The sequence below is a fragment of the Solanum verrucosum genome, unplaced genomic scaffold, assembly GCF_900185275.1.
Source record: "Solanum verrucosum unplaced genomic scaffold, falcon-dt-bn FXZP01000182.1, whole genome shotgun sequence".
Lineage (NCBI taxonomy): Eukaryota > Viridiplantae > Streptophyta > Magnoliopsida > Solanales > Solanaceae > Solanum > Solanum verrucosum.
The window spans coordinates 3,253,729-3,271,654 of record NW_026020378.1 but is presented as its reverse complement, the minus strand read 5'-3'; the positions used below and the strand labels follow the sequence as shown (position 1 = coordinate 3,271,654).

The 17,926-nt window shown below is 35.2% G+C and overlaps 1 protein-coding gene across 1 annotated transcript; it reads right to left on the bottom strand.

Moving 5' to 3' along the window:
• Window positions 1-2,253: 2,253 nt before the first annotated feature.
• LOC125838697 (protein RRC1-like) lies at window positions 2,254-17,420 on the bottom strand. The gene is made up of 10 exons (XM_049517737.1): window positions 17,321-17,420; window positions 14,369-14,445; window positions 14,133-14,268; window positions 13,932-13,977; window positions 6,039-6,096; window positions 5,806-5,955; window positions 4,715-4,831; window positions 4,460-4,625; window positions 2,734-2,846; window positions 2,254-2,327 (listed from the first exon to the last, which is right to left on the bottom strand). The coding sequence occupies exons 2-9, from the start codon at window positions 14,429-14,431 to the stop codon at window positions 2,809-2,811; spliced, it is 774 nt and encodes a 257-aa protein (XP_049373694.1). The 5' UTR covers window positions 14,432-14,445; window positions 17,321-17,420; the 3' UTR covers window positions 2,254-2,327; window positions 2,734-2,808.
• Between the last annotated feature and the right edge of the window lie 506 nt (window positions 17,421-17,926).

The window sequence follows — 17,926 nt, the reverse complement described above, 5'->3', positions numbered from 1 at the left end:
CTTAGGAAAGTCAAGGTCCACATCAGACTTAACCCACTCAACTGCTATATTTCCATATCAAATGTTCATAACGAGAATATACACTCAAGCATTTACTTTATATGCTCAAGCATTAACAAATAGAGTACTCCCTAATTCAATATTTTCTCATGTACTAAGAAAACTTTCTGCTGATACCTTTTTGAGAATGTAATGAAAATTTTATCAAAAATTAGTTAGCACCGAGAGAGTGCAATGGATGAGTAGTACAACCATCAACAATATGATTGCATCTCAGTACACCTAGCTACATGTGAAAAGAACTAAGGACATTAGGCATCCTGTACATTTTCATCTTACACCAAAAGGCTAAGAGAGCTAAATATGAGTGCAAATATTTTCATTTTTGTTGACTAAGAGAGCTAAACATTTGTGCTTTAAGTTGCAAATATTTTTGTTTTTGCCAACAAATTATCTCTAATTACTTTCATTCCACAGAGTGCGCCATATATATAACCACTTGTATACTGTTCCACAGATCTTGCTGTGGTCATCTTCTATTCCAACAATGCAGCAGACTATGTTGCCAGGATACAGTTGTGGGCACCTGACACAGGTGCAGATCTAGAAGTTGGATTGCCATCACTTAAATCTTAGGAATCGGGGATGAGGAGAGGAGTATTGAGTACAGGTTTTAAGATACAACCAATAATTTATCATGACATAAATAAGTATATATATATATATATATATATATATATATATTGGCACTGAATTGAGGTTCTTAAACTAAAGCTAGGATAATTAAGTTCTTTGTGAACACAAAATATTATGTTCATAAGTTATCTCCTATAATAGCAAAATATATTAATACTTTATGAGGTCGTTTGGTATGTTGGACAATCATAGGTAGTCCTGTGATAAACATTTAGTACTGCCTTATCCCTTGTTTGATTACTAATTCTGGGATAAATATACCATGATTTGTAATTAGTACTAGGATAAGTTATTCCTGCCAGAGGGTGGAATTATAGTACCGAGATAAGTTATACCGGGATAAAACAATGAAAATGACGAAAATACACGTGAGGTCCCTCAAACCCCTTTTTCTACTAAATAAGGTAGAGAGTATTTTTGTATGTTAATACAATAAATTAAACAGTCAATAACTGATCATGGCTTAATTGTTAATCTCAATATAACTAATCTCAGCATAACATGTTTTCAAACCAAACAGCCCCTATATGAACACATATATGATATAACCAAAAATCAAAACAAATACCCAATTAATATATACTTCTTGGCCCTAGGTGTAGTCAAAACATCCAAGTTGGGTTGACTAAAGCATGTAGAGATTCCACACCACACCAAAATTGTGTCAGATGCAAGGATTTTGAAGGAACTGAACAACACTGGTAGAGGTCTTTAGCGCATGCACCATTTAACATCCAGTAACTTCAAAAACATGTACTAAATCTGGCTTGGGTGTATCTATTATTTCAAGTACATAATTGTCAATTTTTTATATATCCCTTTAAAGTATCAAGGCTTAACACATAAGCATCCCCTTGAACTTGCACGTTTTTTCCGTTTAGACACCTTAGCAAGGCCTTCTTCCTTTTAAACACCTAATGTATATTCAAAGTGTGTCTATTAGACACACATTGCTGATCTGGCATAGTGAATGTAGTGCACTCATTAAAAGCGCATGAGAGATCTGTAATATCTCTCTTTATCCCTATTTTTTCTCCTCTAAACGCTTCTCCATTTCCCCAAACACTGTCATAATCGCCTCTCATTCACCTATTGAAAATGTCCTCTTCCTTCACATTCTTTGTTAAATCCAGTAAAAAAGAAGTTAGAATTAAAATGGTATGATTAAAGCAACATCAGTCCTCATGGTTGAATTAAGAAAAAACACATGATTAAGCAAAACCCATGAACAAAGTTGCTAAAAATAACTAAATACGGAGTTGTACCTATTTGATTTCTTGGTATTTTCAAATTTTGATCATATTTGTTATTCAAACAATAATCCATACCAAGTGAAATGCCTATTCTATATAGTATAAGGCAAAAATTGCAATTTAAAACAAAACTGACAAGAACCCTCTCAAATCTACTCCAATAGACATAAACTCTCTGAACATTTTGCTTCACTCAATCATGATATATTTCAATAACACTGTAAAGAAGAGCTATAGAGATCAGATAATTATCCAACAAAGAAAGAATGAACAAGGAAATGTGCAACGATCAACTAATCACCATACCAATTCAGTATTCTGGCCTGGAACAGTAGTAACTGGAGGACCTGATGGACCAGATAAGATAACAGTTGCACCCTGAAAGTCAAAGAAGATAGACCTCTTGAATAAGTGTATGAGCATAATCTGATATCATAAAAAGAAACTGGGAGGTAACAATAGAAAGCATGCTGAACTACAGCTTTAACAGCAGCTATTACATGGGAAACATTTCCAAGAAAAAGGGTGAGATACACCACTACAGGATGTCTATACATATCAAACCAACATGCAAGACACAATTTATTCCAACATGAAACATATGCTTCTTCCATTGTCTTTGTTTTTAAGATGTATTCAACTGATCATACAATAGTTTAATATACATAACTCATCAAATCATTCACTCTATTATTTATTGATTATTAATTTTCCTCGACTTGACCATTTATCAAATTCTTAACATGTATATAACAGGGCATTGTACTCAAAATAATAGACAAACCGCCGTACTCCTGATAGACATATGTCCTGGAGGAGGAGCAGGGAGTGCTTGAGAAGGCAAAGAGACAGATTTACCCTACCCAATCTTCAACTCGTATTCATAAACAATAACTCCTGGATAAGAATAATGTGGTTTAGATATCAGACAAACATTGCTAAAATCAAATCCAATTGGAGTATTGCAGAAGATACAGAATATAAGCAATAAATTGGGTGCACAAGGAATTAGTACACATGCTAGCATCCCCATGCAAGACCACACTACTATTTAATTTCCAACTTCATACCAAATTTAGACAGGTCATGGAAAAGACACTTTTGGAATGAGCACATAGTTGAAACTAGAGGAGGCACCACCTAAGAAGCAAAGTTATTAAAGGCTCAGTTGAGGCGCTAATGCCTGAAGCTCAGTTAAAGCCAGGTTATGTACTTTGCCAAACTTAGGTGGTGTTTTAGTCTCAATCCTCACGTGCTAAGACAGCACCTCATCACCTATGGACTTTGCGTTTAACAGGACAGCACTTAATTATAAATATATTTGGTAAACTATTTCATTAACTGTTAAAAACGTTATGAATGAATAGTTAGTGATCAGCAATTAGATATTATAAATTTAGTACAAGAAAACTAACCATATAAGAAAAACTACATTTTTCCCATCTAAATTCAGAAATTTAAATGGCTTTTAAACATTGGACATGATTTTTACTTCATATATTTTGCTAGTTCTTTCTTTACTAGTGTTTCTTCATTGAAATCAACATTTTGGTTGTGCTTTGCACCTAAAATCCCAACAAACTTTAGCGCTTTTCTGCACTTCGCTAATATATATATATATATATATATATATACTTGTGGTGTCTGGGCCAGCTTGAGCGCACCTCAACTTCTGCGCTTCTCTTTTGACTACTTCATGAAGAAGACTATCGACAAAACAAAGAATAGAAAATCACTGATCCAAAGCCTTGTTCCTTGTGAATATCCTTCTACTACCAGATGTATATCTCAAACAAAAAAAGAATCAGAATAGACACAGAACAAGGAGAGGAAACCCAAGAAAAGGACAAGGATGGAGACAGTCAACTGGAACCAATAGACAAACAAACAAGTAAGATCAGCAACATTTGTTGCTTGTGTTAATACAGAATATAAAAGCATTGGCTACATAATTTTTCTTCCTTTTTTCTGCTTCATACATTTATGCATTGTAGACTCCACGTGTATGTTTTTCTTTTTCTTTTTTTTTATAAACCGAGAAATCCCCACCAGGCTGGTGGTGCACAGTTCGGAATTTGCTGGATAATGGCCCTTCTCCACTCAAATACCAGTCTTTCATTTGCGGCAGGGTTCGAACCCGTGACATGAGCCTACTCTACACATCACGTGTTGCGCTCTTACCACTAGAACGAAGCCTTAGGGGAACTCCATATGTATGTTTTTAAACAGACATATATCCTATTTAACTACTTGCTGTCATCTTACTGAGGCTACCACTTGTCATTGAGGATCCTATAATTCTGTACTTCAAAAAAAAAAAAGTCCACTTGGTCAAGCACTAAGAACCTAATGAACAATTCCTAAACGTCTGGAGGGGGGAAAATAAAGGGGGGGAGGGGGGGGGGGGGGCAATAGAAGTGTTCTACAAAGAGCAGCACAAATCACACTTATTAAACAAAAGAATAGATAAAGAAATAAATTTACATTCAAATCAAGAAGCTGAAGGTAACCTTCCATCTCATCTGTTGCAGCCTGAGCATCAGCACTATTCATGAAAGATACAAAACCACAATTCCTCTGCCGCCTTCTTTCTTCTTCTGTCCTTGGCCACATTATTTTTACACTTGCAATGGGGCCAAATCTCCCAAATGTGTGCAAAAGAAAATTCTCATCAACCTGCAAATAAATAAAATAAATAGGAATCACACAAAAGAAACACCTAAAGCAAAAACCAATGATATGAAAATTAAGCACGAAAACCTTACCTGAGGTGATAGATTTCCTACATAGAAATTCGTCGTTTGTGTGTCTCCATCATCAAATGATCCAGGCCTTCCACTAGGATCAAAGTCATCGGGCAGTTCATCAAACTGACTAGATTGCTGAGGAAAGAGTAAGATTTTAGGATATATAAATATCATCATTGCGACACAACAAGAGGTCATATCAAACCTCCATTTGGTTAGGCATAACATATTTTAAATCACTATTTTTCCAAGTAAATATATTTGACAAATGATCATTGCCTAAAACGTTTTCAGGTATAGACCAGAGGTAGATATTGGAGGCATGTTCAGACTATAGAGGGCTGGGATAGGCCTTTGGGGTGTTTAGTGATCCAATGAGTAGCAGAGAGTGAGAAGGAGTCCTATATTTTTTGTGGACGAAAGTGATAAAGTTAAAGAAAGGATCATCAAAGATGTAATTGTTTTCCTCCATCCGATATATAACACAAATCCATAAAGGAAAATTCATCTTTTTTAATGACAAGGGAACTCGCAACTGCTAACTGCACAGGGTAACATAAAGGAAAATTCATCTTAAGATGACCAAATGCATGAAAAGATTATTTTATGTTTCAGATCCTAGATGTTAAGGAAGGAAAATGGATCATAGATGCAAATAGTATGACAAATTGTGATCATGTGATAATATCATATATTCATAGTCGTTGAAGTGTTGCTCTGAGAAAACTGACAGTGCGCACTCATAGCACATCAGAAATTACAACAAGATGTGTACATGTAAGATTCGTGCAAAACTTGTGTATCTACTCCAGATGTGGTAAAAGTAATCTTCTAAGTACTGTAAATAACTTCTCCAGTTCCCACAAAAGATTCAGATCCAGATATCATTGAGAGAACATGATGTAACTAACTGTCTACAACTTTTTTTAATGCACCCAACACTCCTCAAGTTTTAACGCGTTCAATCTGAATAGAAGCTATTACATCATACGTTATCTTGACTTTTTGCCAAATCTCCTCAGATCTGATTCATGAATTCAAGAATAAAAACAGAAGATTAAAAAAAACAATCTGAACATTTTTTTCGTTGCCGATCGTAATCCACTTACAGCAGAATTTTCAGTATGACGATCACGCCACTGTTCACGGTCTTGGTTATGCCTTTCCCTCATTTCTTGTTCGTGTTTCAGTTCCTCCATGAAATTATCAATGTTCCTAGCCTTGCCCTTCTCTTTTTCCCTCGGCTTGTCCTCCTTCTGCTAGAAGTAACCAACATATTTAGATATCTAGAAGTTACAAGTTTACTACTCTTGCACCAAAGAGATTTCAAACACCCACTGACCTTCTCATGATCTCTGCCCTTAGTTGCCATAGGAGGTGGTAAGAAAGAAGGCACATACCTGCAGTACACAAGATACATTCCAGAATAATTGCTACCAATAATCTTATCCTTGAACAGTGACAGGATCAATAAATAAAAGGGAAAGAACGAAAAAGATAAAGGATCAAGGAGACGTGATATAAGATGAATTATACATATATACAAGTAAACCGAAAGTAGCATCACATGATTACCACCCATGAGTAAGTATTAGTATGTTTCTACAGAGCAGCAATAAAGACGAAGAAACCATTAATGACACATTAATTTGCACCAATATAACCAATTAAAGAAGAAAGAAGCCAGTGATCAGCATATTTAATAACAAGCAAAAACGCTTTTAATCAATTCACTGTGTTTTCTTCTTATGGGCATAGAGAACTTATTGCTCATTTTGATACTAGTTTGAGGGGAAAAGGGCATTAATCCAAGGTTACAGAACCATGCGCTAAACTCTTGAAAGACCGTAATGCATTTCTGTAAAAATAGATATATGTGCAACCAACGGGTGCCTAGTGGTCAGTAGAGTTGGCGCTGATGATGATGAAATGGAAGAAGGTGAAGCTGTTGATTTATCGCTTTCTGCAAAAACAATCTCTTCAAGTTCTGGATCAACGGCAGGAAAGGTCCTTTAGATTGTTACTTCCGCAGAAGTCAAGAGACGGGACATGGCGAAGCGCTTAAAAGAAATTTGCATGATGTTGCCAAGGATATTTTGAGGGATCGTGCAATTGCGGCTTTTTCACGGTGGGTGTACGATGCAGGATTCCCCTTTAATTGTGTCAATTATATTTACACTTTTGGAGTCTTCATTGAGGCCGTAGGCCAATTTGGTCCAAGAATGAGCCCCCTACTTATCATGAATTTAAAGGTCCTTATCTAACTAAAGTGGAAGAGACAAAAAATTGTGGAGAAGCATCAGGTAGAATGAAACAAGTTTGGATGTTCTATATGATGGATAAGTGGACGGCAAGAACTGGAAAAATGATTTTCAATGTGTTGGTGAATTCTCCAAAAGGAAGCTTATTCTTGAATCTGTTGATACGAGTGACTTGTCCACTGATTCCATCAAAATGTTCTCCTTGTTTCAGAACACTATAGAGAAGGTTGAAGAAAGGAAAGTTGTTCAAGTTGTAACAAACAATGCAAATGAAAATGTTAAAGCGGGTGATATGTTGAAGAGAGTGTTCCCGTAAGTTTAATGGACTCCATGTGCAGCTCATGGTATATATTTATGTTCAGGGACATTTTCGAAGAAAGACCCTTCTCTATGGGGTACATTTTTACATTGTTCAAAGGCCTTTGTTATTAAATATGAAGAGATTCACAAAAGAAAAGAACTTGGTGAAACCTGACAAGACCTTTGCATAGTATGCACATGCAAAAGGCCACCAATTTGAGAAGCTTGTTCATTTCAGAAAAATAGAACACTAGTAAATTTGCAAAAGAAGTGATGGGAAAGAAGTTGCACGCATAATTATTTCTTATTCGTTTTGGAATATGTTTTTGATGCTCTTAAAATTGGTGGTCCCTTGATTAAAGTACTTCGTTTGATGGATGGGGAGTAGGGATGACAATGGGGCGGGGTGGATTTAAGGCTATGCGGGGCGGAACAGGTTTAAGGTTGTGCGGGGAGAGTTGAAGTGTTTTTTTTAAAACTAATGCGGGGCGGGTTGCTGGTATATGTGGTTTTATGTGGGTTCAAACTTAATTTTAACTTTTTACATGTTATAAGAGTGAGAGAGTACTATTTATTAAGATAATTTCTTTAAAGCTACTAAAATATTAAAGATAGCAAATGAAACTGGTTTAATAAAAATAATACAATTTCTTACATGTTTCTCAATTGACCTCTAAAAAATATTTCTTTAAGTCATTATCTATTATATTAATACACTTTAATGAAAAAATGAATTTACTTTTATAAATTTTATTTTTACTATCAAACTTAACTAGAAAAAGAAAATATTAAAAGAATTATGCGGGGCGGGTTGAAATTGAAAAAAGTTGTTATGCGGGGAAGATTAAAAAATTTGCGGGTTAAGCTCAACCAAGCCCGCCCCCGCCCCCGCCCCATTGCCATCCCTAATGAGGTGCAAAAACCACAAATGGGTTATCTATATAAAGCTACAGACAGGGTAAGAGGCTATTCAAGCATCATTTCTTGACAAGCAAAAATATGCAAAGGTCTTTGAGATCATTGATAAAAGGTGATCAGATCAACTTCATCGACCTTTGCATGCAAGCTATGATTATTTGAGCCCATCACTCTTATGATAAGAGTGAGAAGGATTTACACGATAAAAAGTGTGGAAGGGATTCCATGATTGTGTTGGTAAGTTGGTCGCCGATAAAGATGTGCAAGATACAATACCAGATCAGATTAGCACTTAAACACTAAGTTGCTCAGACTCTCCAAAAAATATTGTCTCACCCATGTCGGATACTCTAAAAGTGCACTATTTTTGAAGAATCCAACATGCACACGATGACATTTATGAAGAGTCTGAATAATATAGCTTCTAGGAACGCTGATGTAATTTTTGGATTACCGGTGGCTATTAGACAGAGAAAGAAGAAGTCACCAAGGGACCAAGTGCTTCTATGTTCCTTTTAGCTTTAACTTTAAGTTATTTCTTTACACTTACTATTTTTTTTAATATTTGTTCTACTTCAATAGTTGAATGATGGAGGAATTATTGTTCAAAAATTCTTGATTTACAAAAGCTCACCATCCAAGTTCTAAGTCTTACTTTTAGTTCATTCGGATGTGAGAACATTGAGGTGTTGCTACCTGAAAATCATAAAGATGAAGCAATTTTTTAGGGAGATCCTAGTTTCACTTGGGGTGTTGCTGGTGTTGCTGCCAAGTGGAGTTGAGGAGAACCATAATGGTTTAAGGGGGAATAATTCCAGCTTATATAAGAGAAGAAAATAAGTGGCTGCCTATCCCTAGTTGATGAAGTTGAAAGTGATAATGGAGTTGAAGTTGATGATCAATATAATGGAGGAATACAAAAAATTTGACAATCTAGTAGAGATAGAAGAATAAGAATTAGATGTTAATCCATTAGTAGCTTTGATTTTATTTGTCCTATGGTCTCTCTCTATATATAATATATATTGGTCTTTTCTTTTAATTGTGTTTCACTTCAATGAAGTAAGGGCATTGGTCTTTTTCTCGCTTCACACTATCCAAAACATGGCAAATTTCATATCGAAAAATGGAAAGAAGAAAAGAAGGAGAATGAAGAACAACTACCATGGAGAACAATGAAGGGGATAGAAGACGAGATTGGAACCCCAATAAAATCCATGATGACCCATCAAAATATTCTTGAAAGTTTATTTTTCCTTTTTTTGGGAATCAAAATGTTTTCTTGAATTAAAAGAGAACAAAACAATATAAATAAATATAAAAATAAATAGCCAACTCATTCTATTTGAGAGAGTGAAATGCACTCTCTATGCCAACTCAACACTTAGGGTTATTTATTCCATTTTATAATAGACTAGGGGATAACTGTATAGTTTGTTTTTTTTTAAACTGGTAACTTTGTGTCTATTGATAGAAACAGATCAGTACATAGGTTGTACTAGGGCCATATTTACAAGTAAATCCAGATCCTATGATCCCATGTCTATAATGAATCTAACACATCACTGACTCCGATTTCGTCCAAATTTCTGGACTAGATTGGGAAATTTCAAGTTACTATCAAAAAGTTTTCCGGCCCAAATTTTTTCCCCGTTGGCTTTTCTATAACGACGGAAATCAATCGTTACAACTTATATAACATATAAAATCATTTATTTTGTTATATCAAATTTATTTTATTGATAAATGCAGTTGAGTGATTTTGGAAAATATAAGTGTTAAGTTGAATATTTTACTGATACAAAATAAAGTTCAATGACCTTTTAATATTGTCCAATAGTTTTCTACCTTGACCCAATTACTTGAAATAGAAAATTTCATAAATACTCAAGGGTATAACTGGATAGAAGTTTTTTTTGTAGAGTTCTAAATCAAACACAAGATTAGGTGAGAAGCAAAGAACCAAACACTTGATAAAAAATAATCTTGGCATTACTAATCCCTGTGTTACTAATCCTTGCGTTATTAATGTTTATATGGGTTGTTTGGTAGTGTGCATTAGCAAAAATAATGCATGCATTAGCTATATGTATTAGTAGTCCCTTATTTGGTGCATTTTTTCATGCTATGTATAACTAATGCTTGCATTAGTTATACACTCTATTGTCTATTGAGCAGTGTATTAATACCATGGATTTCTAGGTATTAGTATTGCAAATGATTTAATACATGCATCATCATGGTTAAAGACCCAATTACCCCTCAAAAGTACTTTTACATCTTTTCCACCATAATTGTGAAGGATACTTTTGTAAATAAATATTTTTATACAATGCATACTATTTTAATACACTAAACCAAACAATGCATAAGAAATAGTCTATGCATAACTAATGCAAGTATAACTAATACACTCTATTGAGCATTATTTTTATACACTCATCCTCTTGTTGTAACCAAAGACATGCATTATTTTGACTTAAATTTTCTCACTTTGCAATATCTCATATCAGGTTTGTTTTTTGCTCCAAGCACAATTTCAACTTCCATATATTTTTTCTCAACTTCAACTTCAAATACTCTTTTTCAACTTCAACCAAATATTTTCCAAACGTCTACTAAAAGTAAGCATTAATTGCAATTTTTCAAATCCTCCCCCATATAATGTGTTGTTTAGTTTAGAATTATTTTTTCCCAGAGTTGCATTATTTTTTCTTGGTGAAGTGATCTTATGGACCCTTATACTTGTATGAGTTTATATTTTAGAACCTTTTACTTGACCCTTTTTCAGCTGAGCCCTAAACTCAATTAAAATGAGACTTTTAAATTCCTTCAACTATGTGTGTTGCTCACTCTTTCTTACATAAATGACATGTCATATCCACGTCACATATATTAATGCCATGTCATAATTATTTCATGACTATTTTTAAATTATTAACCAAAAATGTTACTCCACAAAAGACAAAAATACGTATTCTATTTTAAAAATAAAATAGTTATTTCTCCACTTTTCCTTCTTCTTCCTCAACCCACAACTACCATTAACACCATCTCTATTCTCCTTAATTATGTTTTCTTCTTTAGGCCGTCATTGTCTATTGCCGTGACAAGGCCCTTCAAGTTCTTAAAAATCATAGTTCAATTTTTCTCGAAGTTTTTATCATTCGCAAATGTAACCATCTACCATCATTTGAACCACCATAAATCCTTTTTCACCATTGATGCCAATAAATCACCATTAAAATACTTCAATATATAATAATATTTGTACACAATTTTACATAACACATTTCACCTAATTTCACAAAAATATCCAACAATCACTTTTCATCCTTCAAAACTATTGAATCTTTGTCACCTCATGGGTTTTAAATTACCAAAAAAATGGAAAGAGAACACAGATCTACATCAACAATACATTATCGTTTTTCAATTTGAAAGAAAATGTGAAAAAAAAAGAGAACAAAGAAATTGGAGAGGGCTGGGAAGGGGAAAAAAAGAGAGAAATAAGGGTTGGTGGGGAAGGAAAAGAAGAAAGAAGTAAGAAAAATTATTTTTAATTTTCTTTTTGTTTTTTTTTTATAAAAAATATTTTTAGTGTAAATTTTGATGTTCACGCTCCTTCAACGCCTGATATCACGTATTTGTGTCAACTCAATAATTAAGTTGTCACATAAGTTTGGTCAATGGTCAGAAATATGGCTTAAAATATTGAGTTTCATTAAGTTTAAGGGTTTAGTTGACAAATGATCAAATAAAAGGATTCAGAATACAAACTCGCACAAATATTAGGGTCCATCAGACCATTCTGCCTTTTTTCTTCATTTGCACCTTAATCATTAAAGAGTAAAGATTTGAGTGCACTCTGCTGTTGAACACTATTAGACCATTACACTTATGTTTCCTCTAAGTCTCTAACAACACGTCAGATCATACTTTTACAAAGAGAAAAAGGATCAAGTTTACCCTTAAGCTATTTGAAATAGGATAATTTTGCCCTCTATTTCTTTTAGCTCAAAATACCCTTGTTGCTAGACACATACCTCACATATGCCCCACCTCAATTAAAACTTTGCAAAATCACTTTTTTAGAAGGTAATAATTAACAAAATCATTTTTTTGCAAAGATGGAATTCAAACTTGGGTAAAAGCCCTCCACACTGAATTGCTTTTATCAGTCTCCTTGACAAAAGACCCAACGAAAGAGTCCAACCAATTGTCGATTCTATCATAATTTGTCAATATGTTGATGAAATGTAGGAGAATTTTGATAAGTGCTTCAAAGGAAGAGACTAGTGTATGCTTTGACATTGTTTCCAGATGCATCAAATATTAGTATGGAGCAGTCCAACAATCATCATTAGTGGAAATTTTAACTAAGCAAGAATTTTCATGATTTGGGAGAATGTGAGAGAGGTGATGGAGTCTGGTGCTAATGCATAAAATGATGAGCTCAGTTTCAAGGCTAGCTCAAGCTCATATCCTAAAATCAAAGACATAAGCACATGATCGAAATGTAATATGGTAAGAAACCCATCAATATACTCCATTATTTTTGTGATTTCAAGATCTACTGAAGAGGGTGAGGCTCTGCTGGCTTCTACTACGTCTTGCCATTAAATAGTTCAAGGGAAAAATTGACTCTGTTGCTTTTCTAAAAGAACAAAAAAGTATGAGCTATAAATATTAAATCAATTTTGTTGTGATGTGTTAGACTATGGGAGCAGAGGGAATTTTCAACCGAATGTTAGTAATTGATGATTATACAATTCGAACAATTTCGAATTTATCTCAAATAAAAAATGAAAACCCTTAGTTCGATTAAGGTTAGAAGGTTTGTATAAATATATATCCATGTTATTATGTTTTTCATTTAAGTTCTTTTCACACATCTTTGAAGGTCTAACAGAGCACGAAGAGTATGCCTATGAGGAAATGCTTCTGATACTATAACTCATGCCCTGTTAGGGTATCCCATTAGTAAATTGGTTTGATCCCATTTATCATATGCTGATATTATTGACCGTTTAGGCGTATATACAAAAATAGACACTTCAACCTATTTGGATTATACCTAGACAAATAGAAGCAAGTCGACGGGCAATGACACAAAAAGCAAGTCATGTGGGAAAAATATGGGTACGTCTATTTCCAGACAAACCAGTTGCACTAGGACCCACAAAAACATGTATACCTTATTTAACAAAATGTTATGCTACTGACACTTAAACAATAGGGTTGTTATGGTCATTATTGAACTTGTTGAAGAGACGAAATTTAACAAAGGTATCTCTTTTTTATTGGAGGTTGAATCGTTCTAAAACTAAAAATAGAAAAAAGAAAAAGATTGATCATCAGAATTTCGTTGAAATTGTTTGTATGGAAATTTCCCTAACAATTGATTGATCAAACTCCTAATGGAATAGTCAAAAGGAAAATTTAGTGACCCCAATCTATAATTGACTTTTTCATAAGAAATTGTCATATAGCAGATAGTGGAGGCACCAAGCTCCCTCTCCATATACACATAGTACCAACATAGTTACAATTTGAAGGTAAAGTCCAAGCCTCCAAGAAAGACTGAATTTGCATAAATCAAATTTTTAAGGAGACTAACTGACACAAAGCAACCTGGAAACACATAAACATATAAAGGCCTAATAAGAATAGTGATATCATCACGAAAATCTTGGTATTCAGCATCCTAAATTACAGCAACATTGCAACATGGTCAATCAAAAGCATTAGTTTACCTACTTCCCTTCTTTAAACCTGACCCCTCATCTTTAGATTTTACATCTGCCATCCTCGAATGAATAGAAAAGGTTCATACGTTTAATAATTTGTTCATGTAATAAAAAAGTCATTTATTTGTAAGAATTAATAAGACAAGACTTGTATACATAATCAAAGAAAGAAGAATATTAAACATAGTACAGATTCTTGCAACGGACCTTCATAATCCATCTTCAATTTATCATTTGGATTGATGATTCCCCCTCTAATAAATGCTTTGGAACCTGGCATATTGTCCGCTTGGAACGATTCCACAAACTCTTGATACAGACGAGCTGTTTCATCCTCTGCCCTCTGCCAATAGAAGACATACATAGTGAGCAAAATGGAAATTGCTTGACCATTAATCATTCATCCCATTTTCACAACAAACCAAAATTGCTATAGCTCATACCTTTTTCTTTGCCTCTTCCTCTTCTCTATGCTTTTGGAAAGGTGTCTTGTTCCGGGCACTCATCTTCTCACCAAATACTTCAGTTGGAAAGCATAACTTTTGGTAAACATGTTTCGGTTCAGAAAAACATCATTAACAAAGTAATATTCCAACAACTAACTTGGAAGGCACTTTTCCCATCTTTTGTGCTTCCAAAGATTTTCTTCAAAATGGGAGTCGTTCTTCCAAAGTTTGTACTAGCCACAAGGGTTCTTGACTTTGTCATACTATCTTAGTAAAACCATCTGAACACTACTTGTGGTGCTTATGGAATTTTATTATAGACATTACCATCTACGAGTTAAAAGAAAATTTGAAATTTTGGTTTAAACTACAAATTGTCAACAAATCCTTGGCTTAGGGATTAGCAGGTTAAGGTTGAGAGTTAAAACCAGAATATCCAGTGCAAAGTGCAAGACAAATGTAACACCCCGTATCCGAAAAGAGACCAGATTGCAGATTTTTGGTGTTGCAGGTGGCATTCACGGGCACCATCCACGGACCGTAGGAGGACCCACGGTCCGTCCTGCAGGTCCGTGGTTCATGTCAGCAAACTCCCCCAGAACTCAGCCAGAAATTCGGCTAAGTGTTGACCCACGTCTAGACCTACGGTCCGTAGGTCAGGTCACGGACCGTGGTTCGTGTCCGTGGATTGATGCCCCTTAAGCCCAGCCTCTGACAAAAACTATGATCGACCAGCACGGACCGTCAATCGATCCATGGTCCGTAGGTATGATCGTAGGTGAGGGTAGCAGCCAGTTAGCTGAAAATTTTGATGGGTCAACTTCAGATGGTCATAAATTTTAGCACAAAATGAATTAGGTGTCCCATAAGCTATGATATGATAGATAATTGAATTATCTTTCCAACGCCACCGAGTTTGCTAAATTTTGACCTCCGAGTAAAATGTTATGCTCGTTTTAGTGAAACCCTATCGGGCAGATACTCGACTGTCGACTCCAATCGACGGACCGTCGATTGACCTACGGCCCGCCAGTCCAATCTGTCGGTCACTCCGACAGCAGTCAAGTCAGGGGTCTTTTGGTCTTTTTTTATTTTATTTAACCCCTAAGATACGTCGTTTAGACCCTAAATCATAAGGTTTTAGTCAGTTTTAGCCTAGAAACATAACTTGAACTTACCTTAGTCAAAATCATTAATCAAAACTTAGAAAATTAGAAGCTAGAGAGGAGAAAAAGGTCAAGAACCCTAGTTCAAGAACGCAGCAAGGTTCCATCAGTTCCATCCCCAAAATCGAAAGATTTCTCCATGGAATTCGTCACCAGGTATGTGGGATTTCACTAGTGGGTTCCTTTCGCCCATTAGGTCCCTAGAATTCAATCAGTTTCTTGATTCCCTTATTATGAATAGACCTAGGGTTTTTAAAATTACAGCAGATCATCATGAATTCGTTATTAATATGTTCCAAATCAAATTATCGTGTTATTACATCATTTCTCGTATGAATTTCAGAACCCTAGCTATGCATTTCTTTAGTTCTTGAATTACACATGCTAGGTCAAATATCTCAGCTATTCAGTTATACATGCCTCAGTTATTAATGCATCATTATCAGACTAATTGTTGCATTCTCAGTTTGCATGTTCAGTTTTAAGCTATCCAGTATTTACAGAAATTCAGTCATAATCAGTTAACCACTTAATTCATTGGGAGTAGCATAATACCGAGTTGGAATAGGGTTCAGCGTACCCATATAGTCCCAGAACTACGAGCCACGTAGGTGTAAGTCCCCTCTATGGGCAACATCAGTTTAGTGATCACGCCTGCATGCCTATATACCTCTGGTAGGGTATATTGGGTCCTTTCGATGGGGCGTATACATCGGACTCCACGTTTAGCTCATGTGGTTTTATGTCGGTTATTAGTAGCTCCCACAGTTCAGTCATACTCTATTGCATTGATCATATTTCAGTACAGTCAGTATTCAGTCTCAACATGTTATAAATTTGATCATTGCATCAGTTAGCTCAGTATTCAGTATTCAGTATCTATATCATGTTCAGATTATTTCATTGTTTTATTGCTTTGTTCAGTTATATGTTCTTTCAACTTTACTCTATCTTGCATGCTCAGTACCTTTCAAGTACTGACGCATACGTGCGCTACATCTTCTCGTGATGTAGGTTCAGGTTCTCAGCATCCAGATCACGCTTAGATCGATTCCCGATCTTCAGTTCAGCAGCATCAGTGGTGAGTCCTCATTCTTCGAGGACTAGTGACATGTTTATTTTTATTACTTTTAGTCTTAGTTTCAGTTTTGCTAGACCTAGTTGGGGCATGTCCCAACATTTCTAGTCAGTTTAGAGGCTTATTTCAGACATAGATAGATTCAGCTTAGTATTGAGTTAATATCTTCCTTGTATTAAACTCATCAGTTTTCATATATCTCAATTATAGTATATGGGCATTCCCCATCTTTTTCATTTTATTTATGATTTAGCTTCCGCATCAATTTATTTTCTTTAGTATGCTCATGATCATGCCAGCAGGGTTAGCTTGGGATCACTTATGGTCCTAGGTCTCGTGTCCGCGTCTCGGGGTATATCGGGGTGTGACAACAATTGTCATAAATAAAATCAAAATCCAGTCTCATTCTAAGCTTCCTAGATTTCTACTACTGGCTTTGTCCATCTACTGGTGGGACTTTCTCTGACATATGTGTCAGTTTCCACCTGTTAGAAGTGTGTAAATATACTTGTACCACTAAGAACAAAAGATGCCGCCTTTTTAGATAAGACTTGCCCAAAACCCAGAAAGCAATCCATAAAAGCACATAGAAAACAGTCAAATTATCAGTGGAAACAAACAAAAGAACAGCATCTAAACAACTACTAAAAACAAAACTTTTCCAAGAAAATAAGCTGAGACATTGAAGAGAAAATTGGAGATTACTTTGGAGCTCAGAAAATTGAATTCAGGGCTTGCCGGAAAGCACCCACTCTAAACTCTTTTGGACGATTTTCTCACGTCGTTCATTAGCTCTCCGGTTAGCCCTGCAGCCTTTCCTCTTTCTGCTGTCTGTATGGCGAATCAAGAATGGGCTCGCGGGTGATCATGAGTTTGTTGATCTGCTTGAGAAAATACAGAATTGCATACTGTAACTAACTTATATATATAGTGTATTTATCATACATAAATATACTAGCTGCTATTTGAGTTTTATAGCAAATTTTCAACCTCATTACTCTGAGTTCTCTCCCATTTTCAAACTCATAAATATGTGTTCGTATTAAGGAACAAAACAGATTGAAGAATTAGGGCATTTTCCCACTTTTAACACTTTAGCTTAAACCATCTTAAGCCTTTTCAAAAAAAAAATGGATGGTCAGGTTCATACCTTCTAGTAATTGACGATTTCCTCAAACTGTATTTGCAGTGATGGGAGGTATTTACTGAGCTTTCCCCGCCGGCGGTGTATCCTTCAGCCCAACCGAGAATAAAAGCTTCCGCACTGCACTGGAACACTCAGGTTCCGTCTCATTCAGAGCCGATGTCCCA

Coding starts and splice junctions, on each gene's coding strand:
- LOC125838697 (XM_049517737.1), bottom strand. CDS start 14,431: ATGAGTGCCCGGAACAAGACACCTTTCCAAAAGCATAGAGAAGAGGAA. Junction 4,832..5,805: donor GTCATACTGAAAATTCTGCT/GTAAGTGGATTA, acceptor CTCTTTCCTCAG/CAATCTAGTCAGTTTGATGA. Junction 4,626..4,714: donor TAGGAAATCTATCACCTCAG/GTAAGGTTTTCG, acceptor ATTTATTTGCAG/GTTGATGAGAATTTTCTTTT.